This window comes from Gallus gallus, chromosome 4 (assembly GCF_016699485.2).
Source record: "Gallus gallus isolate bGalGal1 chromosome 4, bGalGal1.mat.broiler.GRCg7b, whole genome shotgun sequence".
Classification (NCBI taxonomy): domain Eukaryota; kingdom Metazoa; phylum Chordata; class Aves; order Galliformes; family Phasianidae; genus Gallus; species Gallus gallus.
This window is the reverse complement of record NC_052535.1, coordinates 4,070,391-4,089,318: the sequence shown is the minus strand read 5'-3', so window position 1 is coordinate 4,089,318 and position 18,928 is coordinate 4,070,391. Positions and strand designations below refer to the sequence as shown.

The window sequence follows — 18,928 nt, the reverse complement described above, 5'->3', positions numbered from 1 at the left end:
GTGAGCGGGCGGATGGGGCGGACGAGGGCGGCGGCCCCCGGCCCCGCACTCACCTTCATGAAGATCTCCACGGCGCCCTTGGCGATGTCCAGGTAGCTGGTGCCTAGATACGCCCGCTGGTTCATGGAGGCGGACGTGTCTATGAGGAAGAGGAGGATCGGCATGGTCCAGGCAGAGCGCCGGCCCGCCGGGCACCCTGTGGGGAGGTGGGAGGGGGCAGCGGCTCACCGCCCCCGGCCGCCGCCTGTCCGCCCGCCCGCCCCGGCTCCGCTCGGTCCGGCTGCGGCGCGTTACTGAGCTGCTGTGTTCGCCGAGACTCAACTTCTCTTCCCTGAGCTTCCACCAGCACCATGTGACCAGCGCGCACGCCATTGGCTGCGAATTATACCCATATTTGCATATTCATGAGGAGGGAGGCGGGGTGAGGAGGGAGGCGCCAGAGGAGCCCTGCGCGCGCGCACACCTGTCAGTCCACCCCGCCCCTCTGCGGGGTTCCCCGCCCCTCGCCCCAGGGGCTGCCCCTCCCGGCCCGGCGGCGGGGGGAGCTCCGGGCAGCGGCTCGGCGCCTCACGGCCCGCTCTCGGCTCCGGCCTCGCGGCCCGCTCCCATCGCTCCCCCGGGCCGGGCCAGGCCGAGCCGTGCCGAGCCGCGCCGAGCCGCCGTCGCCCCACACCTGCCCGCCGCGGCCTACCCTCGACGGCCTGAGCAGAGCTACGAGCAGGCGTGGAGCACGGAGCGGAGCAATGGGGCTAATCACCTGTGACATAACCGCTGTGCTCTCGGTCGCTGGATGTTTCACTTAAGCACTAAATCCTCCGCCCTTCCGTGCGCTGGTTTCTGCTCAGGCAACAGTTGTCTTCCGGAGTTCCAAAGCAGGGCGGGACGTGGGGCTCTCACAGCCCACCATGTGCCGATGGGGCACCCAGCTGAGGGCACGGTGAGCCAGAGCCAAACCGACCACACCACACACGGCTCCCCTCCCAGGCGGGGGGGATTCAAAACCACCAGCCTGACAGGGGAGGGCCCACGGTGTGCTGCAGCACAGAGCTCAGGCCTCGGTTCACAGCAGGCTGCTCAGTCACAGCCCCAGTGCCACCAATGGGCACCGGATCGGTGCGGTGGGACCTGGGCAGCATTCAGTGCTGTGTCTGCTTGCAGTCGCCCGTTTGCTTCCAGGATTGGATCCAAGAAACACAAAAGCAGCGCTGTCAACATGAATCTTAGTTAGCAATAATTAAGTAGCTAATAATATTTTCCAGTGCTTCTACATTCAAAGGCTCGCTCTGCATCTTTTTTCTTGCTCTTCACTCAAATAATAAGCAGAGGCACAGTTCTCACTCTGTTTCTCAGTTCCTTGGGCAATAGTTATTTCACAACACCACAGGTGAGCGCTACAATCCCCATTACAGAGCATTACAAAATGCAAAGGTTGGTAAAGATGTCATTACCCGTGTTGATCCAAATATAATCAGATGTAGGTGCAGGTAGTTCAGGGATGTGCTTGTTCCTTGTGGTCGCAGACACAACCACAATAGAGGCCAGTGCCAAATCTCCACAGCGTTTGCAGAAAGAGGTTCGTGGGGGTTTGTTTTAAAAGCTTCTGCAAATATTTTTCACATCCCATTATCAAAGTATTTAATTGTAGTGTGCTGTAAGTGGATTAATTAATAGTTGAGAAGCAGCTTATTTTGAAAACAAGCACTGTCAGACTTGGAGCCTCTCCATTCCATTATCTAGGCCCTGTCTGTAAGTTACATATCTGTGACTGCAGCTGTGTTTAAAGTTTCTGAATGTTAGCAATCATAGCAGAAATGCCAGGAGGGATAAACAGGCAAATAATTTTATGTAAGTATTAGTGCATATCAATGGAGCCAGACTGCAGGAACAGGATTTGAATCTCTACAGATAAGGCAAAAATACTGATACCATATTTTTTTTGTCCTGCTGCGTGTCAGTCTGGAAAGACAGCTCCTAGATAGGAATAGATTTGCTAAGGCCTGAATGGAAAGTAAACTATTGGTAGGAGATGCCAGCTAATGCCGCTAGGTTCCCGCACTGAGAACTTGATGAGGCCACCTATGCATTTCTCTCACATCAACCAGATGAAGTCAGAGCCTAACTTTTGATTCCAGCTGATCTCAGCCAATTCGAACTGGCAATCCAGGGGCCTCACGTCCTACAGTGTCCTCGAGCCAGGCTGCGTCAAATGCTAAACAGTTACAAGTTCATACCCTCACATTTTCATGTTGTTGTTGTTGTTTTTTGTTTGTTTGTTTGTTTTAAATCCAGACTGCCTGAAACTTGAAAGCCAGTTCTCTCACATTCAAACGTAATATTTAAAGGTCAAGACAAAACATTCTGCTTCCAGTTTCAGAGGAGGATGACCTTTGTAAGGGCAGCAGCAGGCAAGGTTCACATACTCTGCCTCTCTTGAGGATTCTGGCTTTTGGAGCTTGCTCCTGCTGGACACCACAAGAGCTACAGGCCAGCGATTTCCTGGGCACTGTACACGTCACTTATTTAGTTTAATGAGGCTTTTTTTTTTTTTAATTATTATTACTGAAAATAATGGGCACCACAGTTGCTAATGTGCATGAATGCAGTAATAGAGAGTAGTTCTTTACTACTACCACTCTACGGAATTTGTGTTTTTCAGTGCTGACTGCTTGGCAGCTATGGTGACAGACTTTTGTTACATCTATAAAGTTCAAAGTATTCTTAATTTTCTATTGAAATTACACTCATTTTAATTCCTTTAGCTCTGATCGTTAAAGAAATTGTCTCTAAGGGGAAATTAATCAGAACAGCTACTGCAGATTAAGCTCTCCTACAATTAAATATTTTGAAATCACTCCTATGTAGATACTGTCAAACAGAAGGAAGCATTATTTTGTAAGAATGATCCAACAGATCAATTGCATATTTTCCTGCTGCACCAATAAGTTACTCTTTTTCTGTTCCTTGTCCTAACACAGCATAACATCTAAGCTGTGGCATCTAACAGGGTTTTAGCTCTAACAATGTTCCATTCTTCTCAACACTTCTGTATTGCTTCATCTGTTCCTTTGTTTTCTCCCCTAGCTGCTTTCTTATCTGAAAAAGCAACGCACCTGTGAGACTCTAGCCCTGTTCCTTGGGACACCAACCAACATCAGCTTTGGCACCAATTAGCCATATGAATTTGAGACGTGCTTGATACCTTAGTTAGAAAATACCCATTTAAAATCCAGTTCCTTCAAACCTCCTTCCACTTCTGCAGCTCCCTGTCTTGGTCTTGTAATACAGCTGCCCTGATGACTTATTTAAAAAGCTTCAAGCCAGAGCAAAAATGGTAACTGTTCAATAACTGTAAAAACAATAATGAATCCATGCAGCCAATTGGGAAGTATAATCCCCATTATCCAGAAAAGGAGCTGCCACAGGGCTAAGGGATTCATGCAGTAGCACGTTAGACAGAAGTTTCAGTATTGCAGTGAGATTTTAGAAGTGTTCAGCACTTAGCCAGCCATAAATCTATATTGTCCCTTTCAGAAATACGACGTTTGATTTCAATATGAATTTGTGTGCAGTCAATCTCTAGTAAGATTAATAATAAAAACCTGTGCTAAATAATAACTTCATCCTTCCAAAGCTCTGGTAACTATATGGCAGAGTGAGAATATAGAGAATTGTATCTGAGATGGCAGAAGCTGAGCAAATTCGAGACCTTTGATATTTTGTGCTATATCGGGGCTAAAGACTCTCACCCCTCAGCAGTTACCCATTCTTGAGCCAGACAATGGAAGGGGACAGGCTTCTTCTGCCAATGTGTCACACAGCCCCTTCTGGAAAGAAAGAAAAACAAACAAACAAATACAACAAGAAGTAGATGAGTATGTTCCAGGATATTGCTCACTAGCACTGTTTTTTCCTTTCTGATGTTGTAAGTACAATGCATGCTTCCACAAACAGTAACTCAGCCCTTAAAGACTTCTGCTCCCTTCACTTGCTCCATTCTCCTTTCTGTTATCTTTCCACCAAAGGCAAGTCAGAGTTTGAAAGTCAGTCAACTTTCTACAAGGTTTGAAGAGCGTGGGTTTGCAGGGAGAGGACAGCAACTGAAGCTGAGGTACAAATCCCATATTGCTGTGAGCCTTCAGACTTTGTGTGAACCTCCCATGGCACTTGGATTTCTTTTCACAGGCTTCAGTGAATTCAAAAATTCCATTTTCAGCTGAAGTATGAGAAATAGACAACAGATACATGCCCTGTCTGCAGCCCGTTTTCTGCTGATTTATTGACTGTGCATAAACACAGCACTATAACTGTCATATTTAACCACAAAAAGAGAAAGCTCTATGCTCAGGAAAATAATTCAAGGAACATCTGAGAGTTTCATTAAGTCATGTCATCTCTTCCATGCAGTAAAAGACGCCTTTTAGTGAAGGGGAAGAGTCCAGCCAGCATTGTTTCCTCTCTCTCTCTCTCTCTCTCTCACCCCAAACCCACAGTTTAAGCCTTTGCTGTACATTACAGAGGCCAGGAAGGTGGGCAAGCATGCATCTCAGTTCAGTTGCAAGCACACTAAGGAGAGATGTGAACCTCCAGCCATTCCTTGTCACACAGCCATTCCTAGAAAGCTGCTGCCAGCAGGGCAGCAATAGTGCACAAACACAGCTCCACTAAACAGACTGAACTGTCCTGTCCTTGGCTCTTTCAGACAAGAAAGCACAACCACCCTCAGGCCCTCACAGGGCTGCCAGCTGCTTTCACCAATGTCATGGTCCAGAGGGCTCCCATGTGCCTCTGCAAGGTTTTCATGTGAGCGCAGCTGGTACTGCCTGTGGTCCAAAGGTAAAAGACAGATCACCACTACCTGCATAACAGCAGGTACAGTTTAATTTCTATTTTGCTTTAAAGACCAATGAGAAGGCTATAAGGAAGTGATTGATTGCATAAGATGGTGGATCATTTTGCAATAGTGGTAGATAAGCAAAACTCTGACAAAATGTCTCCGAGGAGACGCTCTGAACAGCAAAACATGCAGTAACAAATTTCCAGACAGGCAAGGCTCTCCATATGAGAGCTGATTTCAATGCCCAAGAATCCCTCCAGAGAAGAAACAACATTCAGAAAGTTTGAAGCAATAACAGAAAGCAACAACAAACAAAAACCATTCTGACTACTGGAAAAGAAACTGAAACAGTGAGCGCAGCAAGCTGGAGAAATGAGTTACTGTAAATGTGAAGATGAGAAAAAGAAATCAGAATACTGCACATATCTATGCATCTGCAGAGAGATACAAAACCAAAAATGCGTGCTTCAGCTCCGTGCATCTTTGTGATCAAACTGCAAATAGCATCAGATTAAGACCCTGCAAATCTCACTGAGTTTTCCCAACAAAGATTATCATCTCTTATGCATGCTGGGAGACAACAGAGGAAAGAACAGGAGAAGGATTTCTGGTAGCCTGAGGCGGGAGCCGTGTGTACCAGGCAGTCACAGCCACAGCAAGCAGGGGCTCAGAGGCTGGAGGAGCCCTGGGGATGCTCTGACCTGTAGGTGCATTTGAATTGACAGCCAGCCAAGAACTGTGTGAAATTCCCTGATACTTCCTTTTACTGGTCTTATGCTGAGTGTTGCTAAGCTGTACCTGGGAACTGGGCCAAATCAGCTTGGGATCTTTGGATGAAAGGCATTATATTAAATAAATAAATAAATCTGGAGTAGTACCCATTTGGAAAGCAGCAATATGAACTAAACGAATGTGCAAAGTAGCAAGATTTGTTTTTTATTATATTCTACGAGGCAAAATATAAGACAGGCAAAGAATGCTCACGTAGGCTGGGGATCTACTCTGAACTGAGAGATTTCACCATAAAGGTAAAGCCACACCTGTTTCATTCCTGGACACAGTTATGACTTTCTACTATATCCTATGTGCATGTCTTGCCTGCAAGAGAAGCTACCCCTTACAGCTTTCAAAAGCATCTCCAACAGAGAAAGTTTACCTAACCTGATGGTGCATTCCACATCCTGCCTGCACCTGATCCAAAGCACACCAGGCCCTACTGCAAGTCTCAGGGAGCCCCAAGTCCTGTACATACCCCATGACTCTGGTTTCGGTCTGTGAGTCACTCTTCAGCACTCAGCATCATTTCAGTCCGTGGGGGAACACCCACTATCCCCAGCCAGCATGGAGTTGGGGCACGAGGTAGCATCTCAGAAAAAACATCACTTTAATAGATCATCATTATCACCTTGCTGAAATTGAATTGTTTAATGGCATCAATACATTTATCATTATTTAGTTGCCAGGAAAACAAAACTACAATACCAACGCCCCCCTCATCCCCAAAGCTATTACAGAAAACACCGTGTAATGAAAATGCTTATGGTAAAATAAAAGACTTTTACAAAATGTTATTTTTTTTTCCCCAGAAGAGTTCAGAATTTTATCCTAATGACTATTTTTCACCGAAGATGGTTAAAGAAGCGGAGAGGATTATCTACACAAAGCACAGGCTTTAGTGCTACATAAGCTCTTACTGTTCCTGATACAGACCTTCAACCAGCATCTTCTGTAGCTACCTGGCCTTCCTGCCTTGGTTTCCCCAACCTGCACAATGACTTATTTTGTTGCTGTCACTCCTCACCCTGCCCCCAGTCTGAAAGCCACTCAAAACTGTGCCAAGCCCTCAGTAAAAAGACAAGAAATCAACCCTGCCCTGTAGTTCTCTCAAGCTAATTTCAGACATGATCTAATGAGTGGGTGGTAACAAAACAACAAGGCGGGACAGGAGAGAAAGGCCCAAGAAGCACTGTTGGTGTTAGAAGGAAACTCAGCAAAAAGCAAGTGCACACGAGAACAAAACAGAGGTTCAATTCTTCAATAATGATTTTTATTTTAGATAACAAGGACGAGGAAGGAAAGGCTCAACTCCTTGGGTATCTGGTAGGTGGTGTTTGGAACAACTTCCAGTACAAGCATAATCAGAGATAAAACCTTTGTCTTGTAAGACCAGCTCCATGATAAAAGGAGATGGCAGGAGCAGACAGTGAGGTGCAGTAGAACTGCCAGCAGGACAGACCACACAGGAAATTCAGAGAACTGAGACATGGCAGCAAAGGCGCGCAGAGTTTTGAATAGCTTGAATCTGATGCAGTGGGGCAAAATAAATAAATAAATAAATAAATAAAAAGGCACAAGGTGGAAAACTGCAAATCTGCCAGAATGAAAGGACAGCAAGGTGTTCCAGCAGATGCTTTCCCATGAGGCTGAAGACACCTGCATTTGCCTCTCTGAAACTGCATATTTATGCCAGATGGGAACACAGAGAAGACAGCAACTTTTTATTTAATTTTTTGCCTACTTCTCTGTCTCTTAAGATTTACCCATGCCAGAAGATGCAGCACTTACTCTGGACTAAATGAGGTGGGGGAAAAAACCACAAAAAACAAAACAAAACAAAACAAAAAACCCCAACAACCCACACACTCTGCTCTCTGTTCCTGTTTAGCTCTGCTGACGTTGCTCAGTACAGCCTGAATTACTGAACTTCCTGATCTCTCAGGTCCCAATTTTGTCACTTCCTTGCACTCAAATTCTGTGTATTAAGCTTGAAGGTTTGTTGGCAGCAAAGGAGGACTTCAAATCCAGACGTTTCTCCTGTTTACTCGCCGTGTGCTCTTATCTACTTTAGGATATGAATGCAATCTCAAACTGGAGGTTTACAACAACAGAGTTTTCCCTTTGGAAACTTTTGGCAACTTCTAGGAGCTGAAGGCTAATTATTTTGGCACAAAGAGGCACCAAATAATCTTTGAACTATGGTATTCCCGTATAAGGTTTCCTCAGCACTTCTACCTGAGAGAAAGAAGAAAGAGAGCAGTAATGAGAAGCCCATGTTTATCTTTTTGAGGTACAGAGCAGCTTCACTACAAGAAGAAATTAAATAGGCAAGAGCTCTTCAGGTTGGAAATAAAAAAAAGATGACTGCAGAGAGAAGTGATAGCAGTCTATAAAATCCTGAATGGAGAAGGGAGATGCAGAATAATTGTTTGCTTTCTCTTCTAGTATAAAAGCATCCAACAAAAGGGAGCATCCAACAAAATCATTATGCAGCAGGTTTAAAACAAACACACCCAAAAGAAAGTACTCTTTCATACAGTCCACCATTACAGAGTGGCAGTCATTGCTTCAAGAGATTGTGGAGACTGAAAATGGATTTTAAACGACATTACACAAATTCGTGGACAGTGTGATCAACAGCAAATAAATACAGTAGGTAAGATGAAACTTCTGGGTTTTCCCAGAGCCTTTACCACACTGACCTCACAAAGCCAGGAGGATACACCAAGCTAAGATGTTTTTGCATATGCACTTTTTCTTCATCTCTAAGCATCCCCCACTGGCTGTTCCTGGAAACAGTGTGGCAGTTCCTGTTGCTCAGTGCAGAGCTACAAGGCCAAGCGTTGCATGTTAGTAATGAGTAGTGAACACTTCTCTGCATTCTCCTCCTTGGCTTTTCTGTATCTTCTGGCCGGTTTTCACTTAAGGTAGAAGGTACTTCTGGCAGAGCTGCATAATCCAACCAACCCTCCCACCATTTTCCCTGCAGCAATGATACTAATAATTGGGTAGAGAGAATGTTGCAGTCACTCTTTCCAGTTAAGTGCAAATCTCACATTAAAACAAGGGAAAATGTAATTTATGTTTTTGCATTTAATTGTGGCCTCTGTTTCTCATATTCAGTTTTGAAAGGGAAGACATTGCAGCTGTCCTCCATTCTCCATCAAAAAAAAAAGTCCCCAGTAATAATTTGATACTCTCTACAAAACAGTAGAGGCATATTAAGGCCTCCAAGCAACGACTCTCCATAATTAAGTGCAAGTAGCAATTTACCTGAGAGAGCAAAAAGACAAGAAAAAATGCAAACAAAAGAAAAAACAAACTCCACCTTGAAGTCATTCAGTTTCATTTAAAAAAAAAAAAAAGGAACTTTAATAAAAAACTTTATGTGCAACAATTATAAGAGACAATTATGATTTTGTCCACCCTTTTTTAAAAAGCTATAATAATGCCAGCTCTCTTCCAAACAATTTCAGAACAGTCAGAAACATTTTCAAACTTTAATCATTCCCTATTCAACTAAATCTATTGTGTTTGCAATGAAAATCCAACTTAACTGGGAATTTGTGTCAGCCATTTCCCATATCACATCATGCTCATTCACCACCCCAATACTTCTCCAGCTTTGCACAATTTATGTTCTGTAGTATCCCCGTGCCAATGACAGGCAGCTGTCCCTTACTCCCAAACATTCTCATCCTTTCCTGTTGCTCCTTTCAATACCCTTTCTCCAACATCTCCTTTCCTCCCAACACGTACACCTCCTGCTCCCTCTTTTTACCACTCTGCAGCAGGGCAAAAAGGAAATGGAGAAGAAAGCAGCAGAGTGGGGGAGAGAACAGGACATGGTGGGTCACCAATGCTAAGCACAGACTTTACATATGCATAAGAAAGGAAACAGGATTGAAGATTCAAGAAGAAAGATCACAAAAACAGAATGATGGCCAAGCACAGCAGAAGTTTGAGATGAGCCACTGATGACTCAAGGTTTCCATAGCATTTGTATTCTCAGCTTTGGATCACACTAAACAAAAAATACAAAGTAAGTGGTAAGGCAAAGGTGTCCTAAATTGCCCAGCACTGCTGCAACTTGGTTCTCCTGGGATGAGAGTCACTAATACTGGACTGTGCCCTTCAAGATTTAATATCTCAGTCCTTATGATTTGTAGATTCCTACCAGGACCACACAGCCCCTTTTCCCTTCTCCTCAGTTCCCACTTGTATTAAGTAACACAGGCAGAAGAAATTAAAACTGCAGGAAAATAAAAGTATTAAAGTAAAACAGGGAAAACATACTTGGAAAAAGTCTTAAAAATGTAGAACCGAACAACAACCGAACAAGCACACAGAGAAGCACAGTTCTAACAAGATTCCTTTAGAAAGAGCCAGAATTACACAAAATATATAAATGATTCAAGTAAAACCATGAATTACTCTTCGATAGATATAACTGGAGCTTACCTGAACCATGTGGCAAGCACTCACAGTCACCTTATATATCTAAAATGAGCACAAAGATACAAGTTAACTTTGTCAATTTAAAAATCAGCACCAACATGGGTTTTTTTAAACCATTAGACTACTCAAAACAAAAATTAATAACAACATATTATAACTCAGTGCACTAAAGCACATCACTTCAGCCCAGCAGCAACAAATGAGAAAGTAGCCTCAGTGTTCTAAAGAGAACTCCAGTTAAATGCAGACATTTCAGTTAAAAGGGTTTGACTAAGGATATTTTTGCTCTAGGTAGTCTAGCCTGGTACACTTTGAGCTTAATTCCTAGAGTTATCAATCATTTGAAACTCCGGATGAACCCAATAAGATCAGGCCCAGCTGTACTGAAATGGTTAATCAAACAGGCATACAAAATAAGGTGAATCCACTGAGGCTTTGGCAGTCAGGGACTCATTTGCAGTAAGACTAAGAGGGCAGCAGGACCCTAAAATCCAAAGATTTTGCCTGTATCTCTGGCAGAGCAACGAACAGAAAATAGAAATATTCTGATAGTAGCATCCACCACTGAACATATTTTTTTCCATATGTGGCACAAACTGCTAAATGCAGTACTGCGTGAAGAAGAGCAGTCCCTGAGATTGAAGAGAGAGCAGGACAGCACCTGTAGTTACATGGGTTGTAGCTCCTATAGGGAATGCTGCTATGGCCAGTGCATTCCTCACTAATTAAATACAGTCCCTTGGCTGCCAGCCAATACCCCTGTAACCCTCCCATGGCTATGTTTGAAAACCTGTGGTCAAACAAGGGATATGTGGAGAGCTTAGAAGGTAAGTAAACTCAAATTTAAAGCCTTGCTGCATACCAGATAAAACCATAATATTTCTCTTACTCATCTACTATTTTCAAAACAAAAGCAGCAAAGGATATCTGTTATCAAGCTGAACTCTTACTTCCCATCTTGCAAAGCTGCAGTTTGCTAGTAAAGACTCAGAAGGCTGACCCGTGGCTCCTTGCATCTAGGCTCTGGTACCAGCACGTTCACAGGATCACAAGCTAAGGCAGCTGGTGATGTGGCAAACAGGGAGGGCAGTAAAAGAGGGTAGGGCAGTGTTACAACAGCGCTACAGAAAGCTGCTGCACTTGCTGCAAGTATAATATGTAAACTGTTGTAGTCAGTGCAACTCTTCACTGAAGCACAAAATGAAAATCTCACATTTTTAAAAACTATTCATGAAGCACTATAGCAAGCTGTCTGTGTATAAGCATTACATTCAGGTAATCTTTTAGTCAAGAGCGCAATCTAATTTCATAGACCAGGTCTACACCGTGGCTTCTTTCTCAACTTGTTTTTCCGTAACTTCATTAAAAGGAATGAAATCTGAGGTCAATGAATTACTTATGAGCTTTAGGGTTTTGCTAACTGTTCTTTCCTACTGAGATTTACTTTCTCATCATAGCCTTATTGTTAGTTTCACAGAGGTATAGAACATATACATGCTCAACAGGCAGCTGGCAGTGGCCGTATCCTGACTCCTGCCAAAATCCACTTATGGGGATCTAAATAGGCTTGGTAAAAATTCTCACTTTCCAACAAAGAAAGCATGCAGGCACGATTCTCACATCTAGGTCTTTCCACAGATCCTGCTTTCATCTTAGTTTTTATTTATTGGTACATAGGAGTTTCCTGTATCATGAGCTGGAAATTGCTTCTGTTACATTTCCAAAAGACATCAGAGGATAACAACATCAGTCACTGTGTCACAGAGACCATAAACCAATTTTAACATGCAATAGAGAAAAAAATCCTGAACCAAGAGCTAGCATGACAAAGCATCTCAGTCCTCCCTCTGAAAACACTATTGCTTATTGCTTCCAAGGTCAATGAAGCTATAAGCAAACTGCTTCAGCAAACCCCATGAATTTACATATGTCAATGTTCTGAATTGTTAGTTCAGAAGATATTTGAAGAATGATTAAGCTCAGAAGTAGGCAGGCCTCAAATACAGCAGCTGAATGAAAACTCAGTGAGCTTGTGGGGAACTGAGGCTAACTAATCTGCTGCTTCTCCAACAGGTTCCCACGCTATCTGAATTTTGAGCCAGGGAATTAAACATGACAATTTCCAGGGACCTCAATGGAGAAAGTGTATGGATTTCTGGCTTCAAGGTCTAGAGGCTATTTGCTGTTCCCTCCAGAGGACCAGACCTTTTTCCAGTGGCTTGAGCCTTGGCAGATGTCCACCTCAAAATCCTGCACAGCAAGGAAGGAAGTCAAACACCTGGCCTGAATTTCTTAGGGCCGTGTTAAATCTCAGTATCAACAGGGAGGAGGAAGCTCTCTGGATGAGCTTAGGTCTGGTCTGGGATCGTAACAAAGTGAAAGCCTTCTGTCCAACCACTGTTATGGGCATATCAAATAATTAAATGATTTATTTGTATGAGAGTCGAGCCTTCCATATCTCATCAAAGGCAATAAAGGGGATCATAAATGACCAGCAAGACTGAGAATCAGTGATGGTGTTCATATTACTTGTGTACTTGCCAATATTTTGATTCAGTGACAAACATTAATCCCAACTGTTACCAGTCACATAAACAAACACGTTCAATATGCTTCCAATGGTTCAAGTGTTTTATTCTTATTCACTGGGGGAGAAATTAAATACGTAGGATTCAAAGGTACTTTTGTCACTGAAAATCACAGTTGGCTGGTGTTTGCCTCATTTTCTTTACCAGTAAAGAAAGCATAATTTTGACTATTGGTTACAAGTTTGATTTCTTTTTTCCTGAATTTTTATACCTACTACATTTCTAATTTAAAGGAGGTGACATTTGCAGCCTGGTTTTAAATGCCTATACAGGGCCATAGAGTAGGTACATGACAGAAATTACAGCAGAATCTCTATTTCATTACTTACAATAATGAGCTTTAATAACTCTTCAGTGCTGCCTCCCTTACCTAAATAGGAAATCATAAATGGTGGTTCCAGTTTTCAGATTATATGATCCCAGCCTTCCTCTTTTGTTGTTGCTCATTCATCCTTTTTATGTAACTGTTCCCTTAGCTGTGAAAAACATAAAGGTCAAGATGATACTGAACTGTATCATTTAGAAGAATTATCAAAATTGTAGATAAAGTTTAGCAGATTGCCACCCATTCTCCTGATTGTTGGGAGACAAGATGTAACATTATGCTAAATACAACCATTCCAGTGAACTGCACACCAAATACTTCTACCATCAAATTTGCTGCCTATGACTGTGTATGCCACAAAGCTATACAAGGGGGAGCTGTAGTTAAATGGCTGTAAATTGTTAATGACTGTAAATAGGGCAAAAGTAAGGTCAGATAGCAGTGCTGTTGTGTTCAATAAATTTGGTGGATCCAATTTATGTCTCAAATTGCCATAATGTCAGTGGTATTATTTTATCAACTTTTATTCCAGTATAATCCAAAGTATCTCACTTGTAAAGTGCTTTTGTAGTCAAAAATTTCTTGTGAGTGTAGTAAGACTGTGGCAAATTTATCAGTATTTACTACAAAAAGCACAAAGAAACTAAAATAAAAGATACACCAAGTGCTGTATCTGCATTGTCTGTACTGTGCTGTTTTAACTGTGCTGTTAGCATTGTATTTGGAAAGGAAGCAACGCAAAGGCTGTACTAGGCCAGAAATTTTGAGAGGATCTGTGTATCAGTTTGTGCTGGAAACACCTTGGCCATCAAAGGCCCACTCTTCTGGTAATTGAATCTTTCAAAAAATCAATAACTTTGTCAGATATTCACTTCAGGGGAAAAGCAAAACTTGTGAGAGCATCTGGTGTCACTTCAATATTTTTCCCTTCAAAACAGTTTTTCAGTATTGAGCCATGCAGCATAGTGCTGATAAATATTGCATATACCACATTACAGGGCAACAGATTCTAAATTAAAACAAATTTCTATAAATCCATAGTGGATGTATTTTCTGAAAGTTTCAGTTACACTCTAAATAACCTGTTAAACTTCACTCTTAAGAGAGCTCTCTCCCTCCAGCATTCACCATGGGACTTCCTATACTTCCATTTCTCATTGCTGAGCCAGGAGTCAGGTGGGCAAGTCCTGAAAGGAGAACATGGCAGAAAGACTCTTGTGGGTTTGCTGCGATGGAAGGGAATTGCAGCTCAAGCTAGAGCTCAAGGCACCCAGCTTTCACCACACTCACTCTCAAGCTGTCATTCTCTCATCTTTCTTAGCTGCCATCAGTGTGCTCATCGGGCAAAAGTGAGGAGGAGGTGCAATGCAGCATGTGGAAATGCCAGGTTGCAGCAGGAGAGCTGCTGGGGCCTGCGCAGTGCAGGGGCACAGCGGGCAGTTCCCCCAGCAACTCACTGCTTCCAGCCTGTGAGCATGCAGCACGGCACTGGCAGGCTGCTGCTGAGTGTGTCGGAAGCTCTGAAAGAAAGGCTACCAACTTCAAACAGTTAGAGGCTGTGCACCAGCAGGGCTGCAGTTAGTCCTCATTTAGTCAACCACTGCTTTCTCACAGAAACCCCCACAGCTCGGTTCAGAACCATCCCCTGCCCTGCACTCCAGCAGTACGCATACTGCAGAGCTGTGATTAAATCCCAGGGTAGGCCACAATCCTCCTGCCAGCCCTGGCAGAGACATGGGACTTTCGTGATGTTTTAATGAGTTTCAAAAGGGAGATTCTATCTAAACGAAAGCTGGTCATAATAGATACAAAAGAAATTAATTTCAAATCTTATTCTTTTATGTTTGCATTTCAGAATAAACATAAGTACCCAGGAGAACAACAAGCAATGTGAAAGAAGATTTACAAATGTGCTGGTACAAGCTTGCATGTGAGCCAGTCACAGGTGACCAATATGGTGACTGACATTCTAATTTAGCTTTTTATGCAGCTTAAATAAGCACTCAGTTCTGCACCCTCTAATCACAAAGTGGCCTTCCATCTCACAAATAGTTAGCTTTAGTTCAGTAAAAGAAAGAGTTCTCAACAGGAAAAAGCAAAGTAGGATGAGGCCTCCAAAACAAAACAAAACAAAAAAATCCAGATCAAAAGCATTATTTGAAAAATGAAATATTAATATGGGCAAGGCTTCCAACCAAATGTTTCCTTTGGTATTTGCTCAAGTGAATGTTATACCTCTAGTGGCAGTAGAAGTGAATTACTTTGTATACTGACTGGAAAATTCAGACTGCAGTTAAGTAGTTTCCCCACCTTGGATACAGGTATGCACGTACGAAAACGTATGTGATTTTTGATAAATGACATCTTAAATTCCCATGTCAGTAATTCACACAGCTCAGAGCCTGAAAGTCAAGCAAAAGACATGAGTGGGCCATTCCAAGTTAAATACTGTAATTCGTCCAAGTAAAATGACAGAACACACTCACACCCAGTATTCGGATGTACCTATGGCTTCTGCTGGTTACCAAACACATCCATTACCTACCCTCAAAAGAAAGTCTGTTATAAAAATGCTAAGGTACAGTTCACCCCTTCAGGCACATGGGAGGGCAAAACTGCACACTACAGTAGTGCTGGAAGACACAGTACCTTACATTTTGGAGCGAGGTGTGAGGCAAGATTGGTGCACACTGTGACAGTGCAGGGAGTTGTGTCTGTGGACACATATCTCCTCCCAAACCCAGCTGTGTTGACAGAAGAGTCCTCCCTCAGTCTGCCCAGGGGCTTGTGAGCATTGCTTTGCAATAGGTTACCACCCCTCTGATCTGGATATACTTGTTCGAACACTCCCTAGCCTCTTTCAGTGAATATCATCTGGGCCAACAAACACTTATTACTTAAAATGTTAGGCCAAGCTTGCACAGACATTTTTTCTTCCCTGCAAAGCAAGTTCCAGCTATTTCTGCTCCCCATTCTTTGGCTATGCTCTTCAACCTCAGCATCCCCCACCTCCATAGATCAGTGCTCTATTTTCCATATTTTCATAAACCTAAATTGATAGGTTTTAAGTTGGATTCCTTCCATGCTCCCAATTCACTTAACTAAATGTTAAGGTCTGTGCTGACACAATGGAGGATATGGGAAGTGGTTGGAAAAAATGGCCACGAGGTCCCTAGGTCAGATTTGTCCAAAAGAGAAATGTTTACAGAACCATGGCCTTTGCATTTGTCCCTGGGAAATGACAAGATTTATTTTACAATCACGTCATGAACAATCTGAATCTCCTGTCAACGTCATGCTCTCCAGATCCATCAAATCAAGTCAGATCTTCACAATCAAAGCTCCTTATGGCCTAAGCCTTGGTGTAAATAATTGAAGACGTGGCTATTGCTGAGTTGTGTATTCCCATATGTAGTTCAGAATTCTCCAAAGGCATGTTGCTTCAAAAAGCCTTGGAGCTACAGGAGTTGCAATAATACCAGATGGAGAAATAAGCTCTAAGCCCCATCTATGCAGTTCGGGTTCAGGTAGTATCTATGCTAATAGTGTCCTCTTCAAGTCAGTGTCTGAAGATTACCTACATCATAAACCTCTCAAATTGTTGGCAAACACCAAATCCAGAAGCCTTCTGAATTTCCAGATCACAGATAACACCAGCCCATATGCCTCCTAGATTTCTATTTTCTATAATATGTTCACGACGTACCAAAGGTGGCACAAAGACTATCTGCTATCAGCAACAACAGTATCTTGTTCTCCGCTTCCAGCCTTTCAAAAGTCCTCTGTCCTGCTGACCTTAACAAAGAAAGAGTTCAATAGCAAAGATGCGTGGTTTCCAGAAATATTCCCAGCAGAACTCCACACAGGAGCCCAGAACACATCTCAGTTCCATGCTCAAGAAACAGAGAGTGTAATGTGAAGAGTCCTTCAGAAATTAGCTAGGATCAGAAAGAGATGGACAGATGGTACTTGAGGTCAACTTTTAAAGACAAACCTAAATATCAACATAGGCATTTGCCAGCAGGATAGCAGAGCCCTCAGTAAGGCTGCCCTGCCTCCCCACTGTATAGCTGCACAAAGACTTAATAAGTTGCACACGTAGAACGCCTGAGCAGCGGAGGTGTAGAATGGATTGTACTAAGAGTGAAGCCGTTAATAAGATTTGTATAGCAATGTTTTTTATGTTAATCTCTAAAGAGTTTGCTTTTGTAACATTTAACTGATAAGCATATAATCTAGTTTTAATTTAATCTCTGCAGGTGTTTCCCAATGGTAAATGTTAAATTTTTATTGCTTCCTTAGGCAGCAATAATAGGGAAAATCTCTTTAAAGCTCCTACTGTCCATTTGTATGCAGATAGCATCATATTTTGTAATAACTGTAAATCTGTCAGGAGAGCCTCTTTCTTTTGAGATGACATTATAAGTGTCAACCCTGAAGTAAACATATTTGGAAGGAAAATGAAGTAGAGATGTTATTAGAGGTCTAATGAAACAACCGTAACTGCTTATTTCTAAGAGATGTATGCACACATCCTTGAAAGAAGCAGAGCCCATGCTGAGTTTGCAGCTTTTTGATGAGCAGGACAATGGAGATTCTCAGCAGGGTCCTACAGACAACGCAGAAATAGATCCTACACTTCATAAAGATGATGACTATCTATAAAACCCTCAATGATTGCTCTCTCTGAGGTTTCTAAATGATTATAAATATCATGGTGTCTAAGAACCAATTATGGCTTCTTTTATACAGCTTCATAGAACAAAGGATATGTCAAGAACTCCAACATCAATAAGCTCAGACACCAAGTACAAAGAAGCAAACCTTGATACCTGTCTGAAGTATACTTTGGGCAAAATTCACTTACACTGATCTTACACTGGCTTTATTCTCAAGAATGAGTATGCATGAAACCTGCCCTTGTTTAACTTTAGTATTTTAAAGTGAGCTATGCTTTAAGCAATAACATTGCATCTACTCTGAAGGAAGTACAGCTTTCTGCATGCTGTACTCACCAGAGGAATGTCACTGGGGCCATTAGTAGAAGCGCAGAGTTAAGGTAAAGGACTTCTATGCTGGAACTGGCTTGCTTCCAAGGCAGTTTGGAGCATGGGCAGTTGAGAGCTTTCCGATGTCTTTACTCTCCTGCATAGACATGCCTTGAAAGGGATTACACTTTAACAGAGGTTTAGATATTTCCTCAACGGCGCTTAGATATCTGGCTCCCAAGGTCCACATTATTAGTCATAAAAACAAACACTGTAACCCCTGACACAAAAAATACATGCTAGTACATCTAAGTCCCAAGTGACATAGAACGGGAATGCCGCGTGCTGCCACTGAGGGGTGGAAATTTCAAAAGCTGCCTCAGAAGCAAGTAAAAAAAAAAAAAAGCCAAAACTTTTAATGGGTGGTTTAAAGGTACAAGAACTTTTTGGACAGTATAGGTCGAGCAATTCTTACTTTTATTATAAGCGAGAACGTTTACGCTGCTTTAAGGTGGTAGTTTGAATGCAGTATTTTTTCTTTCTTCTGAGAGTCTTTTTTAAAATGAAACAAATATCTTTTATGAAGTTGCTCGTTTTCTGTGCTGTTTTCTTTTATAAGCTGGTATTAACTAGAAAGCTCAAAACACTGTCTACAGAAAGACAAGATAAAAACAACACAACATGGGTGTGAATGGAAATAATGCAGATACGTCACCTCATTTCCTGAGGTATTTGAAAGGCGAAGTGGATTTGCAGTGCTGTGCCATGGAGAAGGCAACTGTCAAGGAAAACAAAATTCACAGGGGTAATAGAGCATTAATGCTGTTTTTCTCACAACTTAAGAAAATCTCCACAACAAATGAGTTTAGAATCTCCCATATAAAGTATTTAAACAGATGGATAATCACCACAGCAACCAAAAACACTTCCAGAGAAGTCATTCAGGAGCATTCTGTAT

At 42.5% G+C, this 18,928-nt stretch overlaps 1 protein-coding gene across 41 annotated transcripts in view; it reads right to left on the bottom strand.

The window, feature by feature from the left end:
- The window catches only part of INTS6L (integrator complex subunit 6 like), a 53,636-nt gene that overhangs the window by 32,729 nt on the left and 1,979 nt on the right, over nucleotides 1–18,928 (bottom strand). For 6 of the 41 annotated variants that reach the window (XR_001464171.4, XR_001464172.4, XR_006939245.1 and 3 more), the window contains exons 2-6: nucleotides 14,273–18,748; nucleotides 14,065–14,169; nucleotides 13,028–13,133; nucleotides 10,073–10,111; nucleotides 54–8,439 (exon numbers count right to left, since the gene is read on the bottom strand). Coding sequence is in view for 38 of the 41 variants with exons in the window: in XM_046941022.1 (XP_046796978.1) it covers nucleotides 54–164 (111 nt within the window). In the remaining 3 variants the exon portion in view is untranslated. Of the gene's footprint in view, nucleotides 1–53; nucleotides 8,440–10,072; nucleotides 10,112–11,019; nucleotides 11,132–13,027; nucleotides 13,134–14,064; nucleotides 14,170–14,272; nucleotides 18,749–18,928 lie in introns of all 41 variants that reach the window. The other 35 variants (XM_046941004.1, XM_046941012.1, XM_046940989.1 and 32 more) reach the window with 35 other exon arrangements.